The sequence below is a fragment of the Lathamus discolor genome, chromosome 6 (assembly GCF_037157495.1).
Source record: "Lathamus discolor isolate bLatDis1 chromosome 6, bLatDis1.hap1, whole genome shotgun sequence".
Lineage (NCBI taxonomy): Eukaryota > Metazoa > Chordata > Aves > Psittaciformes > Psittacidae > Lathamus > Lathamus discolor.
In genome coordinates this window covers 1,854,185-1,881,958 of record NC_088889.1, presented here as the reverse complement: position 1 = coordinate 1,881,958, position 27,774 = coordinate 1,854,185, and the positions used below count along the sequence as shown (strand labels likewise).

Below are 27,774 nucleotides of genomic sequence, written 5' to 3'. Positions count from 1 at the left end.
AGAGCTTTTACCCACAGGCCTGCTGCGGCACCTTATGCTTTGGCCAAGCTGGGAAATACCAAAGGGGGGAAGCAATTCCATGTTTCCTTAGGGCATTTTGAGCTCTCCAGCTCATTTTTGCAATGCAAGGTGCTTGAGAGCAATATTCACTTAATACTCATATAGATGGTATTTCCACCTGCCTCCACTTCAGTAACTTGTTCCTGCTGCTGAACTGAGCTGGATGAGGGAATTGTCTGTCTTAAATTCAACTCCCAATAACATTGTCAGCATTTTCATGGCAAAATTAGCCTTTATGGCTGTTTTATGGCTGTTTATGGTCTTTCATCATGTTCATAGCCCAGCCCTGAGAGCAGCAGGGTTCGACAACAGGGGAGGGAGTAAACCTGAGAAGGGCATGGGTTTGGGAGGAAGGCATTGGCCAAAGGTGGAACTCTCAGAAGCCACTGTATCTAGCAGCTGTTTGATGACACCTCAGTGTGAGCCATCTCCTGTTGGGGTGACAAGCCATGGTGCTAGGTTGGGGTGGTTGTTCCATTCAGGGTCATCCTTCCTAGCAGACTGCTTCTGTAGCACAGGGCCTTTCCCGTCCCATGACCCTGCCTGGCAGTGCTTCACATCTGGGAGCAGGAGGAAAGCATGAGGCTGCTGCATGGGTGGGAAGGAAAGCCCTGATTTTGAGGAGGCAATGGTGGCAAAATGTGGGAGCTTTATCATAGGAGACTCAGGAATCTCCAGCATCCTGGTTCATCTACGTGTGAGGGTTCATCCCAACCTGAGCACAGCATCTTAAGAACTCCAGGGAGGTCTAATTACAAGGTTATATCAGAGGCTGCTTGTGGTCTGCAGCTGGGTACCAGTTAAACACCACCTGAGCACAGACCTGTTCAAGCTCGTCCAGTTTCACCACATCCAGGATGTTGTAAGGGACGTATCCAGCCTGCCCGCTCCGGTTGAGCAGCTTCCACCACTGCTTATTGTCTTCCAACACCTGGGAGAGGGGGAAGAGTAAACTGGTTAGTGAGGACATCAAATTCCTGCATACATAAAAGGCATAAAGTGGGAATAAAGGACACAGTAACATGAAGCTGGCAGAATAACGTCACTGAGGCCAGAAGCTGGCAAATGGGTATTGCACTCATCTGTAGTTCAGGATTGAAGCCTTTCCTGAAAAGCATCAGAACTTTCCCTGATGATGAACAGGAGAGCATTGCTGGGGGGAAACAGACCAGGGGGGCTCAAGAACTCATTGTTCATAGAATCCCAGAGTGGTTTGTGTTGGAAGGCACCTTAAAGCTCACCCAGCTCCAACCCCTGCCACCGGCAAGGACACCTTCCACTAGAGCAGGGTGCTCCAAGTCCATGTATCCAACCTGGCCTTGAGCACTGCCAGGGATGGGGCAACCACAGATTCTCTGGGCACCCTGTGCCAGCGCCTCAGCACCCTCCCAGGGAAGAGCTTCTGCCTAAGAGCTCATCTCAGTCTTCCCTCTGGCAGGTTCAAGCCATTCCCCTTGGCCTGTCCCTACAGGCCCTTGTCCCAAGCCCCTCTCCAGGTTTCCTGGAGCCCCTTTAGGCACTGGAGCTGCTCTAAGGTCTCCCCTTCAGGAGCCTTCTCTTCTCCAGGCTGCCCCAGCCCAGCTCTCTCAGCATGGCTGCAGAATGATTTTTTAATGTATTTTATTAAGTAATCTTCTCAGAATGGACGAGCTTTGCTGGCAGTTCCTCATTCTATCCATTTTTTGAACAGAGTTTTGAATAGAAGTCTTTGTCTCAAGTCAGATATGGTACAGTTGGTGTGTAGACCAAGTCACCCCCTACATTCTCCAGCTGCCAGCAGTGTTGGGATAAGAGAAAGGTTATGAAAAAGGATGTTTTCATAGAAAAGAATTCCTGGGGGAGGGCAGAGTGGTACTAATGAACCAGAAGGTGGGTGAGGATCATACTACTGTGACTTGTTTTCCTTCCTCCTGTGACTGATATGTTCCAGCTTAGCAATGACCCAGTGCTCAGCTGGCCTGCTCCAGCTCAGAGGTAAAGCTTTGACCTGACCAAACTTCATGTTACTGCTCAGAAACACTAAGGAAACAGGAGCTGGGAGCCACCAGGATCTCGAGGTCTCTCCGTGTTCCTGGCAAGGGGATGAGGGCACAGTTTTCCTCAGCCCATTGACATACCTCCAGGATTTCATCCTTCAGCACTGAGAGTTCGTTGGCATTTCGCGCAGTGAAATCGTAGCGGATTTTGGCATATCTCTTTGGTGGAGCCATTCCCTGTGCCTCAAAATTCCTGCAGGAGGGAAAACATGGAGGCTGAATGCACAGCCACCTGATCACTAAAGCAATAGAGGTTCACTGGTGAAGAGGAGTGATGAAGGAGTGATGATTGTGCAGGGCAGGTAGTGTCAGCTGTGCTTGTGTTAGAAGGGGGCAATGCCCCTTTCTCCTCTATTCTGAGGATGATTTTCCCCCCTTATTTTAGTGAAACATCCCATGTTTGGGAACAAACACACACAACAAGCTGTAGGGCTGTTGGTTTGTGGCCTTATTAAAGGGAACTATGAGGCTGCTGCTTTCAGGATGGAAGAAAAGCCTTTTCCTGTCAGCTGCTGCCTTGCAAGGACTGGGGAGACTGGGAAAGCACAAACAACATGTTCTGAAGACACCTCCTGAGAGCAATCAAGTGGGAAACTCTGCCATCCTAAGTGGAAACAACTGCTCCATATGCTAGAGAGGGGAGAAACAGGCCCCAGTGCTGGGGAAAGTAGTGTTGGGAATAAATACAGGCAGAACTGACTGGAAATCTGTGTTTTTCATCAGGCAACACTGAGCTACTGACACAGAATCTGCAGCTTCCACGGAAAAGTGAGTTTGAATGTTTCTATTCTAACGTTCATTCTGGGGTGGGGAAGTGGAATGTGCCTGAATATGTTGCTTGGGAATTCCTGACACAAGAATACATGGCTTTCAACACTGAACTGGCTTTTCATGTGGGGAGAGACAAAATAAATATGGTAGATTGGAAAAACTGGTGGAAAAGTGGAATGAAAGGTTCCCTTTGAGCCAAACTGAACTGGTTTCTTTTATCCCATGGGTTTTGCCTGGCTTAGGAAAAATTGCAGATCTCACCTTTTCCTTCTCCAGCTCAGATGTTACTTTATAATCCCAGAAAGGTTTGCAGTGTGGAAAGAGCAGAGAGGAGCTATTTTAATGCACCTTCTATGGAGCTTTCTGCTTCTGGCTTGCAATCTGCATAGTTACCCCCTGCTGCAGAAGGCCCCTGGGTGCTGTGTTCATGGTGGGCACAGCAGCATAGGGCCGGGTTCTCCTCTGGTTTGTGTTATGTGTAACTCAGCGAAGGCAGTGCTGTGGGGTTTAACCTGGTGGTTTTCTGTGGTCAGTGATTTTAAATCCATGAGCTGTGGAAACTCTGGACTGTTCCTGAGGCACCCATAAAACCGGGCTTCGAAAAGCAAGCCCATCTCATGCTTCCAGTTCATTTTACTGTCTTCATTAGGTGGCTTTTGGTGGTGTGAATAAGGTTGAAAACATTGCTTCAGTGGTTTGATATCACGCCTGTGGCTGTAGTTTGATTTGGAACAGCTCTTGGTCTGGTTACAGCCATGTGCAATACATAAAGTGTGAGTCTGCAGTGGAGGAGCAGCCTTTCAGGCTGAATCCATCAGTCAGGAATGGGAGTGGTGGCCTTACTCTGAAGGTGGGGAGGGGGAGGCTGGAATTACATCTCTTGTAGGATTCCAGAGGTGAGCTATGAGGAGTTTGAAGCTACTGTGTACTTTGCAGGCACCTGGCTTTTACACAAGTGACCTTTGCTGATGGTTGTAATGTTGCTTGGGGCTTTCATGACACTTCTTTGCAGCTAAAATCCCTGGTGTAAACCGGTATTATGTACTGATGCATGGCTATTATTGGTAATACAGGGGCTCTGGGTTAGCAAACTACCTCGGTGCACTCTGAAAGAAGCATGAGTAGAGCAGGAAATGTGTCTGTCCCAGCTGTGATTGTGGCAAACATCTGGACACATCTGGCTGAGGTTTGCTCTGGGCTGACAGAAGTGTCAAAGCACGTTCTCAATTGTAGCATCTGCTTCAGTGCCTTTGACTTTGATGGTTTCTTGCTTAAATGCTATCCATAAGGAGCTCTTAGTGTGTCAGTCTGAAAAGCAGGTAGAAAGGTACAACACCTACCCGAGGAGAAGAGGCATCGTCATCTACTCCTCCACAAGCCCACACTGTAGTTAGACTGGGTGGTGTCTCAGGGAGATGGTCACCTTGGTAAGAGGCACACTGCTAAGTTGTATTTGGGACTCAAACTACTATTTATAGTGCTGAGACTAACACTAAAGGCAGACTTAAATCGTAGAGCCACAGAGCAGTTTGGGTTGGAAGGGACCTTAAAGCTCCTCCAGCTCCACCCCCTGCCACAGGCAGGGACCCCTTCCACTGGAGCAGCTTGCTCCAAGCCCCTGTGTCCAACCTGGCCTTGAGCACTGCCAGGGATGGGGCAGCCACAGCTTCTCTGGGCACCCTGTGCCAGCGCCTCAGCACCCTCCCAGGGAAGAGTTTCTGCCTAAGAGCTCAGCTCAGTCTCCCCTTGGGCAGGTTATGTTCTCATGTAAAGTAAGTTCTCTTTATTTTCCATAACCTCCCTAAGAAACATGGTATTGGAGAGGAGAATTTGTTATCATAATTCTTTCCCTACTCAATGCTGTGTCTGTACTGTTTTATGGTCTCACCAGGACCTTTGATGGGGTGAATGAGAAGAATAAGTTATTTATAGAATCATAGAATCATAGAATAGTTTGGGTTGGAAAGGACCTCAAGATCATCTAGTTCCAACCCCCCTGCCATGGGCAGGGACACCTCACACTAAACCATCCCACCCAAGGCTTCATCCAACCTGGCCTTGAACACTGCCAGGGATGGAGCACTCACAACCTCCCTGGGCAACCCATTCCAGTGCCTCACCACCCTCACAGGAAAGAATTTCCTCCTTAGATCCAATCTAAACTTCCCCTGTTTCAGTTTGAACCTGTTACCCCTTGTCCTGTCACTACAGTCCCTGATGAAGAGTCCCTCCCCAGCATCCCTATAGGCCCCCTTCAGGTACTGGAAGGCTGCTATGAGGTCCCCACGCAGCCTTCTCTTCTCCAGGCTGAACAGCCCCAACTTCCTCAGCCTGTCTTCATACGGGAGGTGCTCCAGTCCCTGATCATCCTCGTGGCCTCCTCTGGACTTGTTCCAGCAGTTCCATGTCCTTTTTATGTTGAGGACACCAGAACTGCACACAATGCTCCAGGTGAGGCCTCACAAGAGCAGAGTAGAGGGGCAGGATCACCTCCTTCAACCTGCTGGTCACGCTCCTTTTGATGCAGCTGATATAGTTGAATTTAAGGTATTTTGCTGCCAGTTTGAACTTTGTAGTAGTAGCTGAGCTTATAAATCTTTTGGATTAGACAGAAACCCACAAAACCAAGTCTGGCTTGAAGGTTTTCTCCTAGTTTAGGGCTGGATATAGAAAAGCTCATGGCTGAGGGCTTTGCTGGGTCTGACCTGCCAGTCTTTGAGGAGCCGAAGCTGATAACTTCATGTCAAATCACTGCACAGTGGAGTATGGCAAAGGATTCGGTTTGGGAAGAGTTGGTTGAAACGTGGATCTTGTGAAATCTCAAGGGCTGGAGCTCATGTAAATAGCTTCATATATGTAAATATATATGTAAATAGCTCAATATGTAAATAGGTGAAACCCTTAAAGCTTTGAACCAAAAGCTTTGGTTTTATACAGATTTTATACCACTGAGTAATTTGTAATGGAAAACGGGCAGTAGGGCAGAGTATTTGCTTAGATTATAAAGGAACAGTGTTTTCACTGGGAAAAGGCTTGAGGCAAAGGGGTGGCCTGGTTAGTTCTGGGTTGGGAACTGAACTTCCCAAGAGTCCTGAAGAAAGCGGAAGGGGTTTTAACCATTTTCTGGATTTATCCCATTAAAAAGAGTTGTCTGAAACCAGCACCCTGCCAGTCTCCTGATGGAGAGGTGGGCAAGATTGGAAACACTTGTGCTTTCTTCAGCTTCTAATAAATGTGCTTCCCTTTGGTTGTGTCTCAAAGCAAAAGAAGGAGCTGCTGCCTTCAGAGAACCAAACTGGTGCTTCCTCAGCTGAAATGTTTTCCATGCAGGTCGGGCTGTACTTTTGAAAGCTGGAAAGCTCTCATGTGCCCTAGTACAGATTCTTCCTATGAGCAGGTTCCTTCTCTGCAAGCTGTTGTGGCTTTGGGATGGTTGAATGAATGGATGCTAACTCCTCTTAAGGCATGGAGAACAGAAGCAAGGTGTCTTTTGCACATGATCCTTAATATCACTTTGGTGGGCTGGTGTTATGAAACAAGACCTACTGATTGACTGAAGTCTGTATTTCCACCTCTTGTCGTGGAAATCGCATGTAACTCATTTCCCACCAGTAGGCCTACTGCCGATTAACTGGTTCGTGTGAGTAACCTTTGAGTTCCCTGACCTGGTTATCAAATCTGCATTAGTAATGGCAGGGTGTTACCTACCACATGCAAAAGCATCCTGGTGCTGTGATAGGTTGTGGTGTGTGTTTATGAGGTTGCAGGTGGGAGCTGGGTGGTGCTGGTACAGTACCTATTTACATGCTGAGTTACGTTCTGCTTGAAGGCATCCACAGCCTGGCTCTGCTCAGTGCTCTGGCCACGCTTGAGAGAGGAGTTCCGGTAAGGATATCCATTGGCTGATGAGAGCTGGGAAGGCAAAAATGGAGCCAGTGTTACCAGAGAGGGGAAAGATGTATCAGAGAAGAGTGACAGATGAATAGTGGCCTGGAAGCTTTTGATCATGATGAGGTGAACACCAAAGAAATGTTCTTCAGGCAAACTTGTATCTGTGGGGCTCAGTTATCATAGAATCCTAGAATGGTTTGGGTTGAAGGGACCCTAAAGCTCCTCCAGCTCCAACCCCTGCCATGGGCAGGGACCCCTTCCACTGGAGCAGCTTGCTCCAAGTCCCTGTGTCCAACCTGGCCTTGAGCACTGCCAGGGATGGGGCAGCCACAGCTTCTCTGGGCACCCTGTGCCAGCGCCTCAGCACCCTCCCAGGGAAGAGCTTCTGCCTAAGAGCTCAGCTCAGTCTCCCCTCAGGCAGGTTCAAGCCATTCCCTCTGTCCTGTCCCTGCAGGCCCCTGTCCAAAGCCCCTCTCTGGATATATGTAGGTCCCCTTAGGTATTGGAAGATACTATGGTATAGTATCTCATTTTCTGTCATCAGGAGGAGAAGCTGATCATCACTGCCCTTTTCTGGCCTTACTTTCTTTCTTAGTTAACTGGAGTAACCAGATCCCAACTGTAGAATCATAGAGTAGTTCGGGTTGGAAAGGACCTTAAGATCATCCAGTTCCAACCCCTCTGCCATGGGCAGGAACACCTCACACTAAACCATGGCACCCAAGCCTCTGTCCAACCTGGCCTTGAACACCACCAGGGATGGAGCATTCACAACTTCCCTGGGCAGCCCATTCCAGTGCCTCCTCTATTTGTCATTCCCCACCAGGAACTCCACAGCCCCACCTCTCACTCTGACAAAGAGGGAGGCAGAGAGAAGGGAAGATGACCATGGGCCATGAGACCAACCTCCTCTTGCAAGTGTCCGATGTCTATTTCCCAGGGAGCTCCACGGAAGATTTCCACGGGTGGTTCCCAGCCATTGCGGAATTTGGGGATGTAGGTGGGAATGTTAGCTTCCCGTGGCCATTCGGCTCTAGGACACGAAGCAGGGAATATGTGGTGAGATCCATGTCTCTGAAAGCACATCAGGGAGGAGCACTGGGGGCATCAGGGCATCCCTGACCCCCTGCCATGGCTGTAATGTCAAGCACTCCCCTGCCTTTCTCTTGGGGACCCTGGTGCGGCAGCAGCTCTGTCCTCACCTGGATCTGGTCCATGTCTCTCCCAGGGAGTCCCAGAGGTTTATCTCCTTTGGTGTGAGGTGTCCTCGGAGGAAATCTGTGGCGTCTTTGGAAAGAAGTGGGCTGACGACAGACCTGGCGAGGTCGGGGCCACCACAGCTACTGATGATCTGGATCACACACAAACAGGAGAGGTTTGGTAGGAAATGTTCAATATATCAAACCAGAACACACACAAAGGAACAGGAATCACAGACACAAGAATCAGTGGCTCCGATGCTTTGAAGCCTCTGTGTCTCCCCACTCCAAAGGACCAGGCTAATTCACATTAGACTTGTGCTTCCAAAGTTCTCCTCCACCTGTAAGGGGGAGGTTTCACAACACAGATGGACTAAGTTACTGGTTTGCTGTCACCTGAAAGAGACACTGCATTCCCTCAGTGTCCCCTTATTGTCCTCACACTGCACTGTGAGTGCTTGACTTTATTAAGCAAATGGTAGATAGTTCCTATGTTCCCCAAGGTATAAAATGAAAGCCAGAGGACAAGTCTTTGTGCTGAGGGGTGGCCTGAGTCCTCTTGGCAGCAGCTGATCCCTAGATCAGCTCAGTTGTCTCAGGAATCAGAGAATCAACCAGGCTGGAAAAGAGCTTTAAGCTCATCAGGTCCAACCATTCGCAGCACTGCCAAGGCCACCCCTAACCCATGGCACTGAGGCCTCATCTCCATGGGGTGTGAGCACTTGCAGGGCCAGTGCCTGCAGCCCTGCCCTGGGCAGCCTGTTCCAATGCCTGAGCACCCTCTGGGGAAGGAATTGTCCATACAAAGCAAGTCCACAGTGAAACCAGTGAATGAGGTTTACCAGTTCCAGTGGCCCAAATAGGAAGTGCACCAGCTCTGAGGCGCTGGGGTTCTGGATGTGCTTCCTCAGCTTGGCCTGGAAAAGGAAAGGAAACCCAGTTTTACTCCAACCTGCTTTTACCTTCTCTTTTCTGGCACATGGAGGGATTGCTGCTGTTTGCTGTAGTTAATAACGGCCTGAGAAATAAAGGAACTTTAAACAGTGCACCTGAAATCAGCGCAGAAGAGTGAGTGAGGAGTGGGAATCATCCAGTTTTAGTTGTAAGAATGCTAAAGCTTAGAAGGGACAGGGTATCTACTGTGTTAAAATCAGTCCTTTCAGAGCTATTTTCTAGAATCCCAGCCTGGTTTGGGTTGAAAGGAGCTTAAAGCTCCTCCAGCTCCAAGCCCTGCCACGGGCAGGGACCCCTTCCACTAGAGCAGCTTGCTCCAAGCCCCTGTGTCCAACCTGGCCTTAAACACTCGCAACTTCACAAACGCTTTGAGGCAGGGCTGTGTCTGTGAAGGGATCCAGGCAGTGCAGGGCCTCCTCTGCCTGCTCAGTCCCATCCTGGAGGTTATGTTTCTAGTTTCAGTTTCACAACTTGGCCTAAGAACCCTGCACAAGGTGTGTTCTAGATTCTGAAGGGTCTGGAATGCACACCTTTGTCCCTTCGTAGTGTTTTTTAGTTCAATTTTCACTTTAAATGCTTGTTATATGATATATGGGGAAAAGCCCTGTCACTGCATGGGAAGAAAACACCTTTTGTGTCTTACCAAGAGGTTAAAAGCCAGTTTGGTTTTCTGGAAGCAGTCGATGAACTCGGCCTCACTTGGGGGTCTTGCTCGAAGAGTCAGCACACCCTCTGCATGAGGAGGGAGAGAGAAGGACACTGTCATTAGAGCATCCCTGTTCAGGAGGGATTCACCTTGCTGGCATGCAGAAGGTATGACAGGAATGGGTGATGAAATGAGAACTACTGTAAGTCAAGGGTTGAGGAAAAGTTAGATGTATTTCTGTGTGCTGAAGGCTTCCTGAGGCTCTGTGTGCTCTGTGAGAGCTCCCCACACACCAGCAGCACCTTCCTAACTGGTGTAGCTGCTGTTGGGTCTATAGCTGCGCTGCTGCATCTAAGGTGTCATCCCAACCTTCATAGAAACATAGAATGGTTTGCGTTGGAAGGGACCTTAAAGCTCATCCAGTTCCAACCCCTGCCACAGGCAGGGACACCTTCCACTAGAGCAGCTTACGCCAAGCCCCAGTGTCCAACCTGGCCTTGAACACTACCAGGCTGTTCATCCATGCCCCTGTGCTCCCTGTTTCTCCCAGCTGCTGCATGTACCTGCTGGCCCTTTCTTCTTGTTCTTCTTCCCTTTCTTCCTCTGGTTGAGCTGCCTGAATGCCTCTGCAGCCTTCTGAAGCCTGGCGACAAACACCTCAATGTCATCCAGAGTGCAGTTCAGGATTTGCTGTGAGGACACAAATACAACAAAGCAAAGTGAATCCCTGAGTGTGCTGCCCTGCTTCCTGCCTCACTTCCTGCAGGAATGCGCAGGAACAGGGAATTCAGGCATGGAATTAAGCTGAATTCATCACTTCCCAAACACAAAGCTGTGCCTCATGCTGTACTTGTCAATGTGACAAGTGACCCTTGCTAATGGATGGCTGGAAAACAACCCCAAGACCATGCTGTGGGCTGGGGAGGAGCAGAGCTGAAGTCAGCAGAGCTGCCTCGGGTCAAAGGGAGCCGTAACCAAGCCAGTGATGGAGCTTTGCTTTTGGTCACCTTATCGTCATGCACAGTAGACAGTAGTTTGGCAATGACTATGCATTAAGTATCTGTTCATGGAAGAGCCCTTTGCTTCCCTCCTCTCTTCTCCCTACTGACCACGTGCCCTTCTTGTTACCCACCGTTTCCTTCTCAATCTTCTGTGCTAGGATGGCTCGGGACTCCTCGTGGTCGTGGCAGCCAGAGCCTCGTCGCTCATAGTCTGCAGAGAAGGCCGAGAGAGAAAATGGATTTACTCCGAGTTTGAAAATGGGCTCTATTAATTACTCTATTAATGGGCTCTATTAATTCCTTTCCTCAGCTGCTGTTTGGAGTTTTATATAGTATCCTGGTTATGTGTGTTCCTTATACCTAGAAACTGATCCTAAGAGAAGGTGGTGCAATGGGCACTGATGAGAGGTTACAGTTTGCTCATCATTTAATCAATCTGAGCTTTTGTCAGAGCAAGAGCTTATTTCTGTTACTTTCTTGAAAGGGAAATACAGCTTTTATCAAGCCAGCTCCAACAGGCTGAAGTCAGGATGCTTTTGGAATACGATTTAGATCAGCACATGATGGAGGTGAGTGCAGATCTGCAATTCCACACTCAACTCACATTCATACAAACTGCTTTACTTGAGAGTGAAAACTTGGCTCCTGCCAAGTCTGCAGAGGCAGGAATTTTCCTTTCTGATTAGGTCTTTTTAAGATCACTGGTGCCTGGTCCAAACTTAATGGCTCAGTTTTCCAAGGGGCTTTCAGCTATTTTGGGAATTTCAATATCCCAAGTAGTGTTGTTACAAGGAGTTTAAAGGAGCTTTGATTTATTGAGCTGTGGTTCAGCAGAAGATGCCTCCTGTGTTTGCTGTGGCTGATTTCTAGGCATTTATAAAGCACAGCAGAGACGCAACAACATGTCGTGCCTTTGGTATGTGCCTCTTGTCACACAGTGAAAACCCACCAGGCTTCCCTGTGCTCCAGCAGGACAGGGTGACCACAGGCCATTTCGGGAGGGTTGGGAATCCCACCACTTGCTGAGTGCTCCCAGTACCTGGATCGTGCTGGGAAGGGGGTGCCACCCGGTTCCTGTTCATCGCTGAGCTTCGCATGTCGTGCTGGATTGGGATAGGAGCCGGCCCTTGTGGTGGTGGGAGGATGGATTGCCTCTGCTTGATCTTCTCCTGGTTTGCTCTGCAAAGGGAAGAGACACAGAACCACCCTGTCAGTGCTCATCCTGCCTCTGAGGCTTCTGAAAATGGGTTTGTTTACTCCCAGTTGTATCACAGAACCCCAGCCTGGTTTGTGTTGGAAGGGACCTTAAAGCTCATCCAGCTCCAACCCCTGTCATGGGCAGGGACCCCTTCCACTGGAGCAGCTTGCTCCAAGTCCCTGTGTCCAACCTGGCCTTGAGCACTGCCAGGGATGGGGCAGCCACAGCTTCTCTGGGCACCCTGTGCCAGCGCCTCAGCACCCGCACAGGGAAGAGCTTCTGCCTAAGAAGAATAGGAAGGAACTTCCTTGTTTTCTTATCAAAGTCAGGAAAACTTGGAAACCGCTTGATCTGCCAGGTTTAAGTATCCCACAGTACTCACTTGAGTGTCTGTGGCCGTATCTTCTTCCCATGCTTGTGGTCTGCCAGGGCACTTTCGATGTCCTCATGGACCATCTCCGCCTCAAAGACAAAACAGGGATGTTTTAGGGGCTTTGCTTTGGAAGGCTTTGAAGGCTTTAAGTGGGTGCAGGAGGAAGAGCACAGTTTGTTCTGTTTCACCCCAGCAAGGGGGGCTCTGCTCACCTCCACCTCGTCGCAGTTGAAGAAGTGGATGTCAGGTTTGTGCTGTTCAGAATCCTGGCACACCAGGAGGAGGATGGAGGAATAACGCATCTGGTTCAGCACCGTCTGGCAGTGCTGGACTGTGGGCAGGGGAAAGTCCTCCAGCTCCTCCTGCAAGAGGAAGAGGAAGGGGTCAGGCAGCGGGGAAGTACTGAACTGATGGGGAATGGTCCCATGTGTGAGCTCCTAGGATTCCTGTTCGAGGAGGGAGACCTGGCAGAGCTTGTGCTTCTCCACTGTGGCTTTTTGGGCTCTTCAAAGATACATGTGAAGGTTTGCAGAGGGGCAGTGGCTTGGGACTGTGCAGTAGGAGAGAGATGGATGGCAGAGGTGAGCTCTTGTTCTCCTCCAAGTTCTCTGAGATTTCAAGAACTTGAGTTTTGTGCTCATCATCATCTTACTGCTGTGCTCTGCCTGCACCAGTACAGTTGTCATGCATCCCAGCAGCACACTGGGAGGAAAGATGTTTTGTGTGAGGGGTGCACCCGCCCACTGTGTCCTTGCATGACCTTGGGCTTATATTCTTTAGTTTCTCATTGCTCAAATCAGGGCAGACTATTCCACCATCTGGATGCTTTTTCCCTTTGGATTAGGTGTCCTATGCAGGTGTGTGTGTATTGCCTGTCAAAACAGGGCACTACTCTTGGGCAGGTGATCGTGTGTGTTGTTTTAATACAAGTAGTATTGTCCTTCCCTCTCTGCTTATGCCTTACGAGGATCTCTGTGGACCTGTCAGTGCATCACTCCCACAGAAAGCCTGAAGGTATCTTTCACCTGGAGTATCTGCACTCTGGAGCTGTGAGTAAATCACCTCACACCTACCTGCCCTTTGAATTAGAGCCAGCCCCTGTTCACTCAGCGAGCGGATTCTGGTAGGGATTCACCCTCATTTGGGCTCCTTGCAAATGTCCCTCCCAGGCAGGATGGGGAGGGAATGGGCTGTACCCCACATGTTGTTGTGTGGGGAGCTCTGATACCTGTGACTCGCAGTCCAGGAGGCGGATGGACTTGTCATTCACTTGCAGCAGCATCTCCTGTGTCCAGATCTTCTCTTTGGAGTTGAGCAGGATGAGTTTCCGGATGGCATCATCCACCGTCACGATGGACTCGCTCTTGTCCATGATGAAGGTGGCCAAGTGCTGGAGTCAGGGGGGAAAGGAAGGAAAAACAGGTCAAAACACTTGGTGGTGTGTGAATCAGTGTGAAACTGTTTCTAAAGGCTTGAACTCCTCTTTGCCTGCTCCATAGAGCACAGGGAAGAGAGAGTTGCAGCAAAATGTGTATGTTTTGGTGGTTAGCACCAGCCTGGCCACCGTGGTGAAAGATCTGGGTGTTGTAATGCAGCACAATGAGTTTCACCACCCATATTTATCTCCCTGTATGTCACTTCAGCACCTCTGGCCCCCATCCAGCAGTGCAGGTGCCTTGTACACAGCAGTTAGTCCCTGGTTAGTCTCACACTGACTTGGAAGCTTCAATATGGGAGTTAAGCTCCACTTGCCGAGCTAAAAGCAGCTGCATTCCATGCGAGGGAATGCTGGGCAGGGAGGCAGCTGCAGAAGGAAGTGTGTCACATCCCAGTGGTGCGTGTGCCCCCAGCAGTGGGTGAAGGCCACCCCAGAAATCCAGGCTGTTTATTTCCCTCCCCTCTGATCAGCAGCCAGTGCAGGGAATGCTGCTCTCTGTGCATGGGGGGAAGGCCTATCTGCCAGCAGAGGGGACCATGAGGCAAGAGAAGCTGGAAGTCTCTGACTCTGCAATAGTCCCTGTGTGAGTGACAGCACAGCCAGGCCATGGTGACAGCAGGGGAAGAGGAGATAATCGGTTGCAGTTGGCTCCAGACAAGGTGGATGCAGAGGGAAAGGCTCAGGTTTAAAGCCCTGGTAACCATGACAGGCAGAAAGGGCTGAGTCCTTAAACATGACAGTTGATGCGATGGTGGGAATTGGGTGGATAGGAATTGTGGTAACCAATTCCCAAGGACTGGAAAGAGCAGAGAATCACAGAATCACAGAATCACAGAATCCCAAGGGTTGGAAGGGACCTAAAAAGATCATCTAGTCCAACCCCCCTGCAAGAGCAGGGTAACCTACAGTACATCACACAGGAACTTGTCCAGGTGGGCCTTGAATATCTCCAGTAGAGAAGAGGATGAACACTGCAGAGTGTAAGACCCAATCCTGTGTTCATAAAGCAAAGGTATTGGGTGAGGCACTGGCCAAATAACACTCCTGACAGGTATGTGAGCTGAAGGCTGAGATTAGCCACGCAATCAGGCCTGAGAGACATGCTCAGGTGTGTTAGTGTGATGGTAAAACAGTGCATGGGAAGGTATTCACAAAGTCAACACTATCAGTGCAGAGGTGACAAACCCTCTGCTTTCTGAGCAGTGCAGGGAATTGGTTTATACCTGGTGACAGCCATTCTTATCTCTTCTATTATCTTAAAGGCAGGTTTACAGGCTACATAAATTCCTTTGGGGTTTACTGTTCAGTTAGATTTCATGCAGGTGAAAGCTACTTGAGTAACTCAGTATTTCCTCTTTTCCATTTCCTCCAAATACTGGTGGAATGAGAGGGAGAATCTTTGATTTATCCCCTTAACCTCCCTTTTCACCCACATGGCTCTTCAACTATAGTGGCTCTTGTCAGAATGGGCAATGATTCCATCCACTATTAAACTTCGACTTACAGATGACCTCAAAGGGTGTAAAATGCCTCTTGTAAGGAAACTTTTCTTCCTATCTCACTGCTGCCACTGAAATCCTGTTTGCCTCGGTCAAAGTTCAGGGTAAAGACTCCCAAGTGGGTGGCATGTGGCATGATTCATGAAGAATTCGTGTACGTGTCAGTGTTTAAAGTACCTGCTCTGCTTCCACGAGTGCCTGTGGGGATGGCAGCAGGGCCAGGGCCTCTCTCCAAGTGAGTGTTTCTTAATGTCTGTATTTCATTGTAAGCAACTGAACAGGCTCCTTCATGTCTAACCATGGACTTAAGCTCTCTGCTGGACTGGGGTCTTCAAACCAGAGAAGAGAGGGCTACTAAATACAGAATCATAGAATGGTTTGTGCTGGAAGGGACCTTAAAGCTCCTCCAGCTCCAGCCCCTGCCCCGGGCAGGGACCCCTTCCACTGGAGCAGCTTGCTCCAAGCCCCTGTGTCCAACCTGGCCTTGAGCACTGCCAGGGATGGGGCAGCCACAGCTTCTCTGGGCACCCTGTGCCAGCGCCTCAGCACCCTCCCAGGGAAGAGCTTCTGCCTAAGAGCTCAGCTCAGTCTCCCCTCAGGCAGGTTCAAGCCATTCCCCTTGGCCTGTCCCTACAGTGTCTGATGAAGAGCCCTCTCCAGCATCCTTGTAACCCCCTTCACACACTGGAAGCTGCTCTGAGGTCTCCACACAGCTTCTCTTCTCCAGGCTCAACAGCCCCAGTGTTCTCAGCCTGGCTCCACACAGGAGCTGCTCCAGCCCCTGAGCATCCTCGTGGCCTCCTCTGGACTTGCTCCAACAGCTCCACGTCCTTCTTATGTTGAGGACACCACAACTGCACCCAGTGCTGCAAGTGGGGTCTCACGAGAGCGGAGCAGAAGGGCAGGATCACCTCCTTTGACCTGCTGCTCATGCTCCTATATGATCCTCTTAAAAGTGTTTTCCTTTCTCCCCTTACCCAGTTTGCAGTGGGAATGGTGCAGCAGGCCTCACATGGCCACCTCCATCCCACGGTGGTCGGCACTGGTGTATTCCATTACAGGAATTGCCAGGCCTGGGACGTTCAGGCTGGCTCCTTTTCTTTGAGTGGTTGGCTGTGACACTGGGAGCTGCATTTGGCTGAGTTCCCGTTGTGGTGGAAGGGTTTTGGGTTACTTGAGAGGACACAGTAGCTGGGGGGAGCTGAAAGGTGATAGTCCATGGGGGCTCTGTTGTATGGGCAGATGAGGGAGCCCTGTGTTTAACCTGTCTGTGCTGATCAAGGAGGGTTTGAAGCAGGGGGTGATGAGGGATGGCAGCTCCTACAGCTCGTCAGATGAAGAGAGGGAAGGAGGACAAGAGCAGCTCCATTTCCTGTTTCCTTGTGCAGAATTCCCTTGTCCTTTTAACACCTTTTTTCCTCCATTCTCATCCCCCCAGTTACTACACACTTTCATTTGCTGAATCTTGATTATTCAGACAGGGAATTTTTGATAAATGATGGGTTCATGGGCCATTTTCAACTTAAACTGAAAGCACAAAAGAGGTCCATGTGTAATGAAACCAACTTCACATGTTTTACTCATCATTCCTGTCCTCCCTTGCCATCAGTGGTTCCCCAGCTGCAGGCTGCAATGACAGTGTCTGGCTGAACGACTGAGCAGCACTGGCTCTACAGCAGGTACCTGAGGCACTGACCTCCCATGCTCATGCCACAACTCATAGCAAGAGGATGGACTTGTTGATCTCAATGTCCACAAGCCTTGGTCCTAGATGGAGCCCAGCAAGGGAAAGGGGTCAAACCAGTGAGTTCTGAGCTTTGGTTCAGGTCACCCACTGGGTGTGCAGCAGCAGTGAGTGGTCCCTGTTTCTCTCCCCATCCCCAAAGCAGTGTCTGATGTGGATGTCTCCCACTCTTCAGTTCAAAGAAACATGTGAGATCACAGGGAGGGGCAGTTATATGGGCAGGGGTGACCTGTGTCATGGGAGAAGCCACCAAAGCTTCGACCCAGCTTTATTCCAGGGTTTGGGGGTGATTCAGACCTGTGCCATGGCTCTTTGTACCCTTGGGAGGATCTGAGCCGTACCAGAGACTCTTTGCTTGGACTTCCAAATAATGCCATTCTGTAATGGAACTCTGGAGAGCAGCAGGGAAATAAGAGATGCAGGAGAGTGGGTGTTGATTTTAGAGCAGTCAAAATATGAGAGGAGAGGAAGGAGAGGATCCGGTCCAGCCTGAAACTTCTGATTCATAGGAAGGAGTGGGGTCAGCCTTCTGAGACAATTCCTCTCCTGGCTTGTGCTGCTCTCATAGTCCTTTATGAGAGGAGCCTGTCATGCAGGAATTCCTGTGTGTCCTCTTTACTTTCCTACCCTTTTGTGCTCAAAGGAATCATACGAGAAGCTTGGATGACCCCAGCTTCAGTGTATGTGATGGAGAGGACTTGTGTGGCCTCAGCCCCAGGTCCAGGCTGGCAGGACCATGCTGGTAATTCCCTCAAGGAAGGAAAACTACAGGAGATGGCCAAGTCTGGAAGTGTGTCCTACAGTTCAGGAGCTGGAAATAGTGTGTGAAACCAGCCTGGGGGGAAGCTTGGGAGATAAGTATTCCTATAGGACCAGGAACTGTGGAAAAGAAACAAGCAGCTTCACTGTTTGCCTTTCAGGGTGTGAATCACAGAATGGTTTGGGTTGGAAGGGACCTTAAAGAGCAACTCTTACTCATTCTAAGAAGCCTCCCAGCTCCTGTTTGGCCTAATGAAGGTGTAGGACCAATAAGACACTTTGTGTTACCAGCAGTTATCACTGACATTGGCCTGGCAGCCCCATATGGTTTCATTGCATACTCACCTGTACGTGGTACTGTGATGTCTCGTGCATGATGATGTTGGAGTTGGAGTATTTTTTTCTTTGTTCTGCAACAAGAAGAAGAAAACAAGGCTTCAGTGGGGTGCTACAGTTATTCCCATCATCTCTGAGCTTCCAGCTTCAGTGGGAGTATTGGGAATAGTAAGAGACATTGATGATATTAAATTTGTAACAGGGATTGACATATTGGTGTGTAGGGGACATAGAATCCCAGCATCATTAGGGTTAGAAGGGACCTCTGGAGATCATCACAGGGGAGATTTAGGTTGGAGATATGGCTGAAGCTCTTCCCTGGGAGGGTGCTGAGGCGCTGGCACAGGGTGCCCAGAGAAGCTGTGGCTGCCCCATCCCTGGCAGTGCTCAAGGCCAGGTTGGACACAGGGGCTTGGAGCAAGCTGCTCCAGTGGAAGGGGTCCCTGCCTGTGGCAGGGGTTGGAGCTGGAGGAGCTTTAAGCTCCCTTCATCCCAAACCACTCCATGATGCTATGATTCTGTAACAGCCCTTGAATCATCCTCCAGCAGGAACCTTCTGCACTGCTGTGATGTTTTAGTTTGCTTTCTGGTGTTTCCTGGCAAGCCACAGTGAAGGGCTGTACTTAGAGATAGGGATCAAGGGCAGCCAGAGCCTGAGTTCCTTGTGCAATGTTTGCATGAGGCAAGAAATGTTCCTTCACTTCCTGCATTTCTTACTGGAAGGTGGCAGTAAGGAGCAACAGGGAGGAAACTGCTTGGAATTCTGTGAGGTCATTGAAAAGAATCCTGTAAGAATTTCCTCTGCCACCTCTTTCATTGGTGCTTGGCCAGGGATTCCTCCTAAATACTTGGCTGGAATAGCAGAGGAGTAACTATCCCAGCCCAGAGTGATCTCAAACATCTTCCTCACCACCTCTGGTCCCTGCTCGGCTTAGGAAACGCAATGGCAGTTCTATACACTTGCACCCTTCTTAAAGCCCGAGTTACAACACCATCTCCTCTGTTGCCACACTCGCAACCAAGGGGCCTTCAGAACACAGCAAATGTGTTTAGAGCAGGATGTATTAATCTTCATTTAGTTGTAGTGTACTTCAAAGCTCTGTAATGCCTTCTGGGGGCCGGGGGCTTCTCTCTGGCACCCAGAAATATCCTATAGGAATTCATTTGCTTTCTTTCCAAATTTATTAAGAAAAGGATCTTGTGAAAGGGGTGCAGGACCCACAAGGCGAGGATAAGTCTATTCTGAAGTGCAGACAGTACAATGAAGTGATGATCAAGGAGAGGCTGGAGGTGGGAAGGAGTCTGGATAAGGAGCAGTGACCACTGGACAGGCCACAGGCAACCAGGGCTCTGGTCACCCCTTGGGTGAGGACATCAGCCTAATGAAGGTGCTGGTAATGTAGCTCCTGCCTGGGGCCACCATGGGTTGTTTGACATCTCCTTTTGCTGCCCTCTGGAAGGTGGTTTGCTTCCTTTTAGTGCGTCCAGCAGGACAAATCCCTGCCTCTGCAAGGAATTCTTTCCTAGTTTGCCTCTGTGCAAATCCTTTCCTTTCTGGGGCAAGGATGAAGGAGCTCGAGTGGTAGCTCTGCCTTTACCAGTGCTGGTGTCTTGCTTTTCCCTCCCCTGTGTAAAGTAGAAGCGACCATTTCCTATCTGCTGCTGCTCCTATAGCACTACTGAAGTCACTACACCATTTGTTCCCCTCCATGAAGTGGCTTCTCAGTGCCCACTGTGGCCAGACATGGTCTCCCTCAGCACTGCCTTTGCCCCTGGCTGGGATGAGGCACAAATTGCTCTGCAGACAGAGAATCCACCCAGCCCCATCCCTGAGGGTAGAACGTGGGCTCCCTTAGGAGTCAGCAGGTTCTCCTGCACATTGGCCACCAAAGAAGGGAGGGAGAGTGGGTGATAGGAGCAGGGACAAAGGGGGAGTGGAGGGGAGCAGGGCCCGATCTGCTTTTGTGTTGTTTGCACATCTGTTATCAGGCTCTTTACAAGTGTATCTTATCATGGCTGCTGTGGGAGAGACTGGGGGGGACTCCCAGCTCAGGGAGGGGAGCTGGAATGTGTTCAGGGAAAGGGAAGGGGGAGTGGTGCCCCTGCCTGCCTTGGGCTCTGCATGGGGAGAGGCCCAGCAGGGGGGATGGAGGGGAAGAGGGCACCCACAGAAGGGAAAGCTTCATTGCAACACAAGCAGTGGCTGGGGCTGCCCAGGGCAGGGCTGCAGTCACCGGCCCTGCAAGTGTTCACACACGGTGGAGATGAGGCCTCAGTGCCATAGGGCAGTGGTGGCCTTGGCAGTGCTGGGCTGGGTGAGCTTAAAGGGCTTTTCCAACCCAGTTGATTCTGTGAAGCACTGCTGCCCTGACAGCCTTTTCCTTCTCTTCTGGCTATATCCCAGCAAAAACCGTCTCTGACCACTTCACCCCAAGACAGCGCAATCCCTGGTTGCTCCCAAACCGTGGAGTTGGTTTCTGCTGTCCTTGACACCTCCAAAGCCACCAGCAATCACTGAGACTCCTGCAAACAGAGACACCACCTCCAGCAGCTGCCCCAGCACCAGTTCAGACCATGCATCCTGTCCATCCCTTTCCCTGAGCTTGCTTGGGTGAACTTGTCCCACACACACAGAGTTGCACAGAGACAGCGGAGGGGTCAGTGCACTGCAGGGATAGGACAGAAATGAAGTCAGGATCAGGAAGGATGGAGGTTCCTGAAGCTGGTCATAGTGATGAAGAAAAAGCCCAAGTGTTGGCTGGGGGGTAATTTGCCACCTCTGATGTGTGTTCTCTTGTAAGCCTTGCAAGCAACAGAGCGCTGGCAAGGAGGAAATGCAGCAAAGAGAGCATCTTCCTGGGACAAGAGCAGAAGACAACCCCCAAAGCAAGCAGTCTGGAGCTTTAGCTTAGTCCTGAGGATGTTCTTGTATTCACTTCTCACCTGAATAGCTCCTACTTAAACCTCCTGCCAGCAGATCCCGGGCAAAAGAAGGAGAAGCTGGATCTGCTGCTTTCCCAGACAGTTAACACAGGCACGTGCCTTCTCAGCACTGATTGCCAGGATCCCTGTGAGTGATTCCTGTACACTCCTTCCTCACACGTGTGTGTGCTCCTGCATGGAACATGCAGCTTCATGCCCAGATTTCTCCTGCCTAGAACGTGATGGGATTTCCAATCAGCCCAGCCAGGCCCTGGAATGCTCCTGGTTCACTTTGAGCTCAGACCCTGTGGTGATGTGGGGGTTCTTTGGCTGTCCCAGAAGCAGAGGCTGGTGGGGAGGGTGCTTAGAGACTGGTTATGGCTGCACAAGCTCACACCTCTCGGGTACGTTACAGTGTGGGTCCTTCTCATGCTCTCTTGTTTAAGTGTTTATTGGGTGCTCTTGCTCCTGTGACCTGCCCTGCTTTGGGGCTGCAAAGTGCTGCTGGAGTTGGGACTGGGGCTTGGGACACGTGCGGGTTTGCAGCCTGCTTTGCCTTTGGGTTCCACCTTGGTAGCGTGAACTTTCCCTCTGGGATTCCCTTTGCTTTTATTCCTTCTTGGCTTCCAGGGAAGCAGGATCTGTGTGGTCCAGCTCAGCCCTATGGACATTGCCAGCAGGTGTCTCTCCAGAACAAGCTTTCCATGGGATTTAGCTTGGGGTTTGCACCATTCCCTTTGGCCAGCAGAGAGGAGCTTTTAATTTAAGCTCCTCTTGATGCTGCTCCAAAGTCACAGGGCTGAGCAATGGTACCAAACCCCTCTCTGGCCACGGGAGCACACTAAACATACAAAGATAACCAGCATGAAAAGAGAGGGGCTGCTTTCATTCAGAGCTTGGCAGGGGTTGAGAGAAGCTGGTTTCAAGCTGACTTTAAAGCTTGTAAACCCTTGTCCAACACTTTAAGCCTGAGCTGTGCCACCAGCTTGGCAGGACACCCGAGTGCTTTGCGCCCTGTATCCCTGTGACTGCAAACACAGCTTGTGCTCTGCCTCTGCCTGATCCTGGCAGCCCTGAAGTGGCTGGTGCTGGCAAACAGAAATGATTTGTTGATGGACATGTATGGAGGCCTCAGACTGGCTCCAGTGTCTGAAAGAGGGGGTACGGGGATGCTGGAGAGGAATTCTTCATCAGGGACTGGAGTGATAGGACAAGGGGTGATGGGTTCAAACTGAAACAGGGGAAGGTTTATTGGGTATCGGTTATCAGGTTAGAGCTAAGGCAGAAGCTCTTCCCTGGGAGGGTGCTGAGGCGCTGGCACAGGGTGCCCAGAGAAGCTGTGGCTGCCCCATCCCTGGCAGTGCTCAAGGCCAGGTTGGACACAGGGGCTTGGAGCAAGCTGCTCCAGTGGAAGGGGTCCCTGCCCGGGGCAGGGGTTGGGGCTGGATGAGCTTAAGGTCCATTCCCACCCAAACCATTCTGTGATTCTATGCTCACAGAGGTGTTAATGGAGGTGCCAGGTTTCTCTTTGATACCACCAGCACCGATTTAGAGGTGAAGCAAGAATAGTTCAGAGGGAAGGAGCTCAGACACCCACAGCAGAGCTCCCTGCTCAGCCCTTAGCTTCAGAGTGACCTCGAGTAAACTATAAACTACTTAATATCCCAGCACGGCTACTTCCTACCTTAGCCTGGCACTGAAGGGTCAATGGCACTTTCTGTGTGCTGGGGGTTTAATTGCAGTCTGCCCTACTTGAAATGTGGGGCAAGGTCTGGAACAGGCAACACATCCCCCAGGGATTCGTGGCACAGGTGAGACACTGATTCTTTGTCTCCATAACCTCAATTTCCTCACCCAGCATTTCTGGTGTAAATAGATGACACTACTGGAAATGAGAACACTGCTGCTGTGTGGGATGGAGGCACATTCGGACTCTGAGACACCCCATCCCCTCCTTAAAAGGGAGTGGAAAAAGCTGAAGTGGTTGGTCTGGAAACAAAGGGGGTTTACACTGGGACAGGGGAAAGTCTGTAGCACTGAAAGGACCCTTCCATAGGGACTTCTCTGTGCAGAGCTGTGCCAGGAGTTGGTATTCCTTGAGGGAAGAAAGGATTTCCGGGGGGATGCTGTTCCCAGAGGGAAGCTGGTTTCTGGCAGAGCAGCCCATGGGTCTGTAGCAGTGGTCAGGGCTGTGGCTGGTTGTTACAGACTCTGTGGGGTCCCTCTGATGCCTCTGCCCTATCCTCCAAGCTCAAGAAGCTGGATATGTCATGGTCAGGGATGGACTCGGTGTGTCCCTCTGGGAAAACGCCTGGAGAAGCCCTTAGGAATCTTGGGGACCTGTTGAAACCTCGGAGTGCTGCATAGCCCAGAGCCATCCCTGCGCTTGGGTGAGCTGGTTCAGGGGGAAAAAGCCCCTCTAAGCCATTTTTAGCCTTTTCCAGACAGCAGCAGCGCCAGCACAGGGATGAAATGCAGATGTTCCCTCCCTCTGCTGATTCTCCCTGGGGAATTTCTGCATTACCTCCAAAGTGGCAGAACTAAAACAAAAGTGCCTTTATTTTGCCTCGGGGCTGCCCACCATGAGCAAGGAGCTGTTTCTGCACAGTCTCTTTCCTGTCCCTTGCTTTAAGATGTCTGCTTGCTCTTCCTTCTGAGGTCCCTCCTGTGTCCTTGGCTCCTACCTGCACCCCACACCCTGGAAACTGCTATTTTTGTGTTTCCTCCTGGCATCCACAAATACAACCACAGGGCCTCAGAAGAGCCGGGCTTTCCGGGGACAGCAGGATGCTGGAACACTGGAATCTCCTTTCCCAGTGCTCAGGTTTGAGTTAAACACAGGAAGGATTAAAGATCCAGGCTGCAGATCACAAAATCACAGAACCCCAGCCTGGTTTGGGTTGAAGGGACCTTAAAACTCCTCCAGCTCCAAGCCCTGCCACGGGCAGGGACCCCTTCCACTGGAGCAGCTTGCTCCAAGCCCCTGTGTCCAACCTGGCCTTGAGCACTGCCAGGGATGGGGCAGCCACAGCTTCTCTGGGCACCCTGTGCCAGCGCCTCAGCACCCTCCCAGGGAAGAGCTTTTCCCTAAGAGCTCAGCTCAGTCTCCCCTCGGGCAGGTTCAAGCCATTCCCCTTGGCCTGTCCCTACAGACCCTAGTCCAAAGCCCCTCTCCAGGCACAGCCTTAGGCTCCATCTATCCAAGAAGTGTGCGTGCTTTAAAAATGGACTTTTTGGTTTATTTCCTTCAAACCAATGTGTTGAAACATTGGAGAGCTTTCCCTGGATTCACTGTTACTTGCCCTAGCTTGGACCTGGCTCTGGTTGTGCTGGGCTGATCCGAATACACCACACACAGAATGATGCTGTGGGGAGATCTGTGCCTGTTTGGCTCTAAGAAAGGGATCCTTCACCTTGCAGAGGTGAACTCCCTTGGCCACAAGAGGCTGCAGGACTCAGGTCACTTGTCCTGGGTGTCTCTTGGTGCCCTTCTCACAGCCCTGGCCCCTCTCTGCCTGTATGTACATATGATTGTGTATGTATGAAGGGTGGCATGTTGGCAGCAGGAGCTCATTTCCTCCTGGTTCATCTGACACCTATCCCATGGGGACACTCTGCAGTTCTACAGTGTCTTGCAAGGGTGTCATCCAACCCACCCCCTGCCCTGGGAGGCAGAGAATCTGCATAATCCCCATGTGATAAATAAGCATTAGAAGAATATAGTGATGGTTTCCCTGAAATTAGGTGGAAGCTGCTGTTAAAGGTGCAGGTTGGTGTCTAAGCTCTGTTTAACTGGCTTATCTTCTGTGACCTTCAGGAGCGGCAGCAGTGGGGGACTCTTTGGATATACAGGGGCTGGGCTGCAAAGGGCAAGGAAAGCTCCAGGGCTGTGGCACTGGTACAGCAAACATCTGCAGGTGGTAAAAGCTGGCATGAGCCCATGGTGATCATCACTGTACTCTTCCCTTTGTGACTGCCAAGAGAGCCAGAGAGGTGGCAAAACAGCACAGCTTTGTCCCTTGCTTTTGGTGTCTGGCAGGAGAATAAACCTCTTAGCACAGGGATCTTGCCTGGAGGAAGGTGGCTGATGTGATCCACTGCTGTGGCCTGAAGAGCAATGATAAGTGAATCACAGCTGTGCCATCGTTGAGCCCAGACATTGCTCTATGAATGGTATGGGTGATCCAGAAAGCTCTGAATGAGTATGGATGCCATGTGGAACATGCTTGAGGGTAGGGAGGCACTGAATGTCCCTGGGGGTGTTTAAAAGCTGTGTAGATGTGGCACTTGGGAACATAGGTTAGTGATGGCCTTGGCAGTGCTGGGGAACGGTTGCATTTGGTGATCTTAAAGGTCTTTTCCAGCCTAAGCATTTCTATCATTCTATGCACACACTCTGCTAAATTCTCTCATCTCTTGCCTGTAAGGATTTAGCCCAATGAGCCCTGAAATCCTCCTTTCAGGGGACAAAACCCTATAACAGGCTCTGTAACTGAACTCGCTTCAGTTGGTCAGTCCCTTCTGAGCCAGTTTGCTTTAGTCTTGCCTCCTACACAGAGATGTGGGGAGAACTGCAGAGCCAGAATGTTTTCTGCCACCAGTGCCTTGTGGCTAACCAGCGCTGTGGGACTGATGTTCCCCACTGGCACCAGTGGCCACTGAGGAAATGGGAGAAGCTGTGGCAGCAGGAGGTGGATTTTACCCAAGGGCTCAAACTGGTGCTGGGCTGAAATCCCAGTGAGGAAGCTGAAATCTGGGCTGGAAGGGAGCGTCCTGTTTGGCTGTGTAAGGACTGGAAGGTATGAAAGGGAGTAATAAACGAGGAAAAGAGGCAGGATCGATGCACATCCTGGAGGGACGGCGTTATCAGCTTGGTCCAGGAAACCAAACCACATCCTTTGTGCCAAGTTCCCTCCCCATTTCCATGCAACACCCTTTTCTGCAGGGAGTTAGGATGTGGCTGTGAACACTCCCTTCAGCCTGGCGGGTTGTGTGCATGGAGATTGGGATAACTCTGCCTGCTGGGCCCAGCTTAGAGCTGGAATACGTGGTTACAGCATCTAGGGATGGGGAGTAGTGCGGAGAGGGGCAGAGGATCCCTGGAACAGCATCCCAGTGGTACCAAGGGTGGGAGAAAGGGTGGTCCTGTGGGTAACAACCCTGAGCAGTTGCTCCATGCAGGGATTGCTGGTTGTAGAGGGGAAAAGGGAGCACCTTCACTTCTGAGCTTCCCTGCAGCTCCTCAATACCCTGATTCTCTTCAGGGAGCAGCCCTGGGTCCTGCCCAGCAGACAGAGTGTTCCTGTAGGTCCTGCACACTGCACGCAGTGTTTCTTGCTGAGCTCCATCCTTGCACAACCCAGGAGGTGGGTCAGGTTTATTTGCTCTTCTCGAGTGGGCTGTGTCTTCAGCTAATAAAGCAGGAATGTGAGCACTTGGGCTGAGCTGGGGGAAATGTTGTGTGTGCTGAGGAGGAATTTGGCCTCCTGACACCTCCCAGCAGCTGCTGACACCTTATCAACAGAGCAGCTCCCTGCTACCACACACCATTCATGCCTTGGGCTGTCCCAAGCTCAATGAGAGCCTTCTCATTCACTCCAAGAGTTTCCAGACCAAAGTAACGTGCCAGCCATGAGCATTGCTGCCCCATGCATAGAAACCTGGAGAGGGGCTTGGGACAAGGGCCTGTAGGGACAGACCAAGGGGAATGGCTTGAACCTGCCCAAGGGGAGACTGAGCTGAGCTCTTAGGCAGAAGCTCTTCCCTGGGAGGGTGCTGAGGCGCTGGCACAGGGTGCCCAGAGAAGCTGTGGCTGCCCCATCCCTGGCAGTGCTCAAGGCCAGGTTGGACACAGGGGCTTGGAGCAAGCTGCTCCAGTGGAAGGGGTCCCTGCCTGTGGCAAGGGTTGGAGCTGGAGGAGCTTTAAGGTCCCTTCCAGCACAAACCAGGCTGTGACCCCCATATAACACCACAGGCATCCCCCATGCCAGCAGCAGGAAAGAAGGGCTCAAATCCCCCCCAGGCACCAGGAACCTGGGGTCACAGCAACCCTGAGGCTGTTCTGCCCTCTCAGACAACACATACAATGCGAAAAGAGCAGAAGAAACCCCACAATAACCCACAGGCAGTCTGGGGCAGTGTGGTGGGAGCACCCCCCATTCAGCCTCTTTACCCCACACAAGTGCCTTCTGTGTGGGGGCTGTATGGTCCCACAGCTGTACCCCACACAGTTGCATCCATAGGGACTGTGGTCACATCTCTCAACCCACCCTGTCTTCACCACACGGGGTTTGATCCACAGGAGCCAGCAGGAATGCTGCTTTCCTGTTTATCTTCTAACCCTTTTTCCAGTTGGAGTTTTAAGTGTCTGAGGTTCTGAATGCAAGGGTCACCACAAGGCAATGTCAGAGAGGAGCCGGGGAAATCTGAACCTGGAATCTCGGGTGGGAAAGGGGATGTGAAGAAAGAAGCTGAAATGGCACCAAGGGAGCAGTGGAGGAGGACAAGGGAGTTATTCAGGCCTGGCAGGGGAGGGGATGGGGAATGAATGTCTCAGGCACTGCAGTGGGGAACTCAGCACTGGGGAACTGCACTGCCTCTCACCCACCTACTGCTGGAGCTCTTCTCTCCCTGTCACTGTCCCATTGTACTGGGAAAGAGCATCCAGGGATGCTCCCTGCTCCGAGCAGCTTTCAGTCTGTCCTAGCAAAGGGGAAAGCCATGCCCAGGGGGAAAATGCATTGGCCATGGCCATGGAGGTGGATGGAGACACAGAGCTGTGTGTCCATCTCCCCCATCCAGTGCTCTGGAAGTCTGGGCAAGCAGGGCAGGCCCCTTGGAAAGAGCAATACATACAGGACCTAGGAAATTGCTGTTAAGTTGGTGCTGCTGCCATCAGCACCAGGTCCCTCAATCCCCCTGTCATTTCCCAAAGGGAATCTGCAGGG

The 27,774-nt window shown here is 51.0% G+C and overlaps 1 protein-coding gene across 1 annotated transcript in view; it reads right to left on the bottom strand.

The window, feature by feature from the left end:
- The window catches only part of EPS8L2 (EPS8 signaling adaptor L2), a 63,206-nt gene that overhangs the window by 7,926 nt on the left and 27,506 nt on the right, over positions 1-27,774 (bottom strand). Inside the window, exons 4-17 of the mRNA XM_065686506.1 lie at positions 17,915-17,979; positions 13,358-13,519; positions 12,342-12,491; positions 12,139-12,218; positions 11,598-11,737; positions 10,690-10,769; positions 10,121-10,247; positions 9,555-9,643; positions 8,800-8,874; positions 7,961-8,109; positions 7,665-7,791; positions 6,664-6,779; positions 2,178-2,289; positions 884-991 (exon numbers count right to left, since the gene is read on the bottom strand). Coding sequence (XP_065542578.1) covers positions 884-991; positions 2,178-2,289; positions 6,664-6,779; positions 7,665-7,791; positions 7,961-8,109; positions 8,800-8,874; positions 9,555-9,643; positions 10,121-10,247; positions 10,690-10,769; positions 11,598-11,737; positions 12,139-12,218; positions 12,342-12,491; positions 13,358-13,519; positions 17,915-17,979 — 1,580 coding nt within the window. The remainder of the gene's footprint in view (positions 1-883; positions 992-2,177; positions 2,290-6,663; positions 6,780-7,664; positions 7,792-7,960; positions 8,110-8,799; positions 8,875-9,554; positions 9,644-10,120; positions 10,248-10,689; positions 10,770-11,597; positions 11,738-12,138; positions 12,219-12,341; positions 12,492-13,357; positions 13,520-17,914; positions 17,980-27,774) is intronic.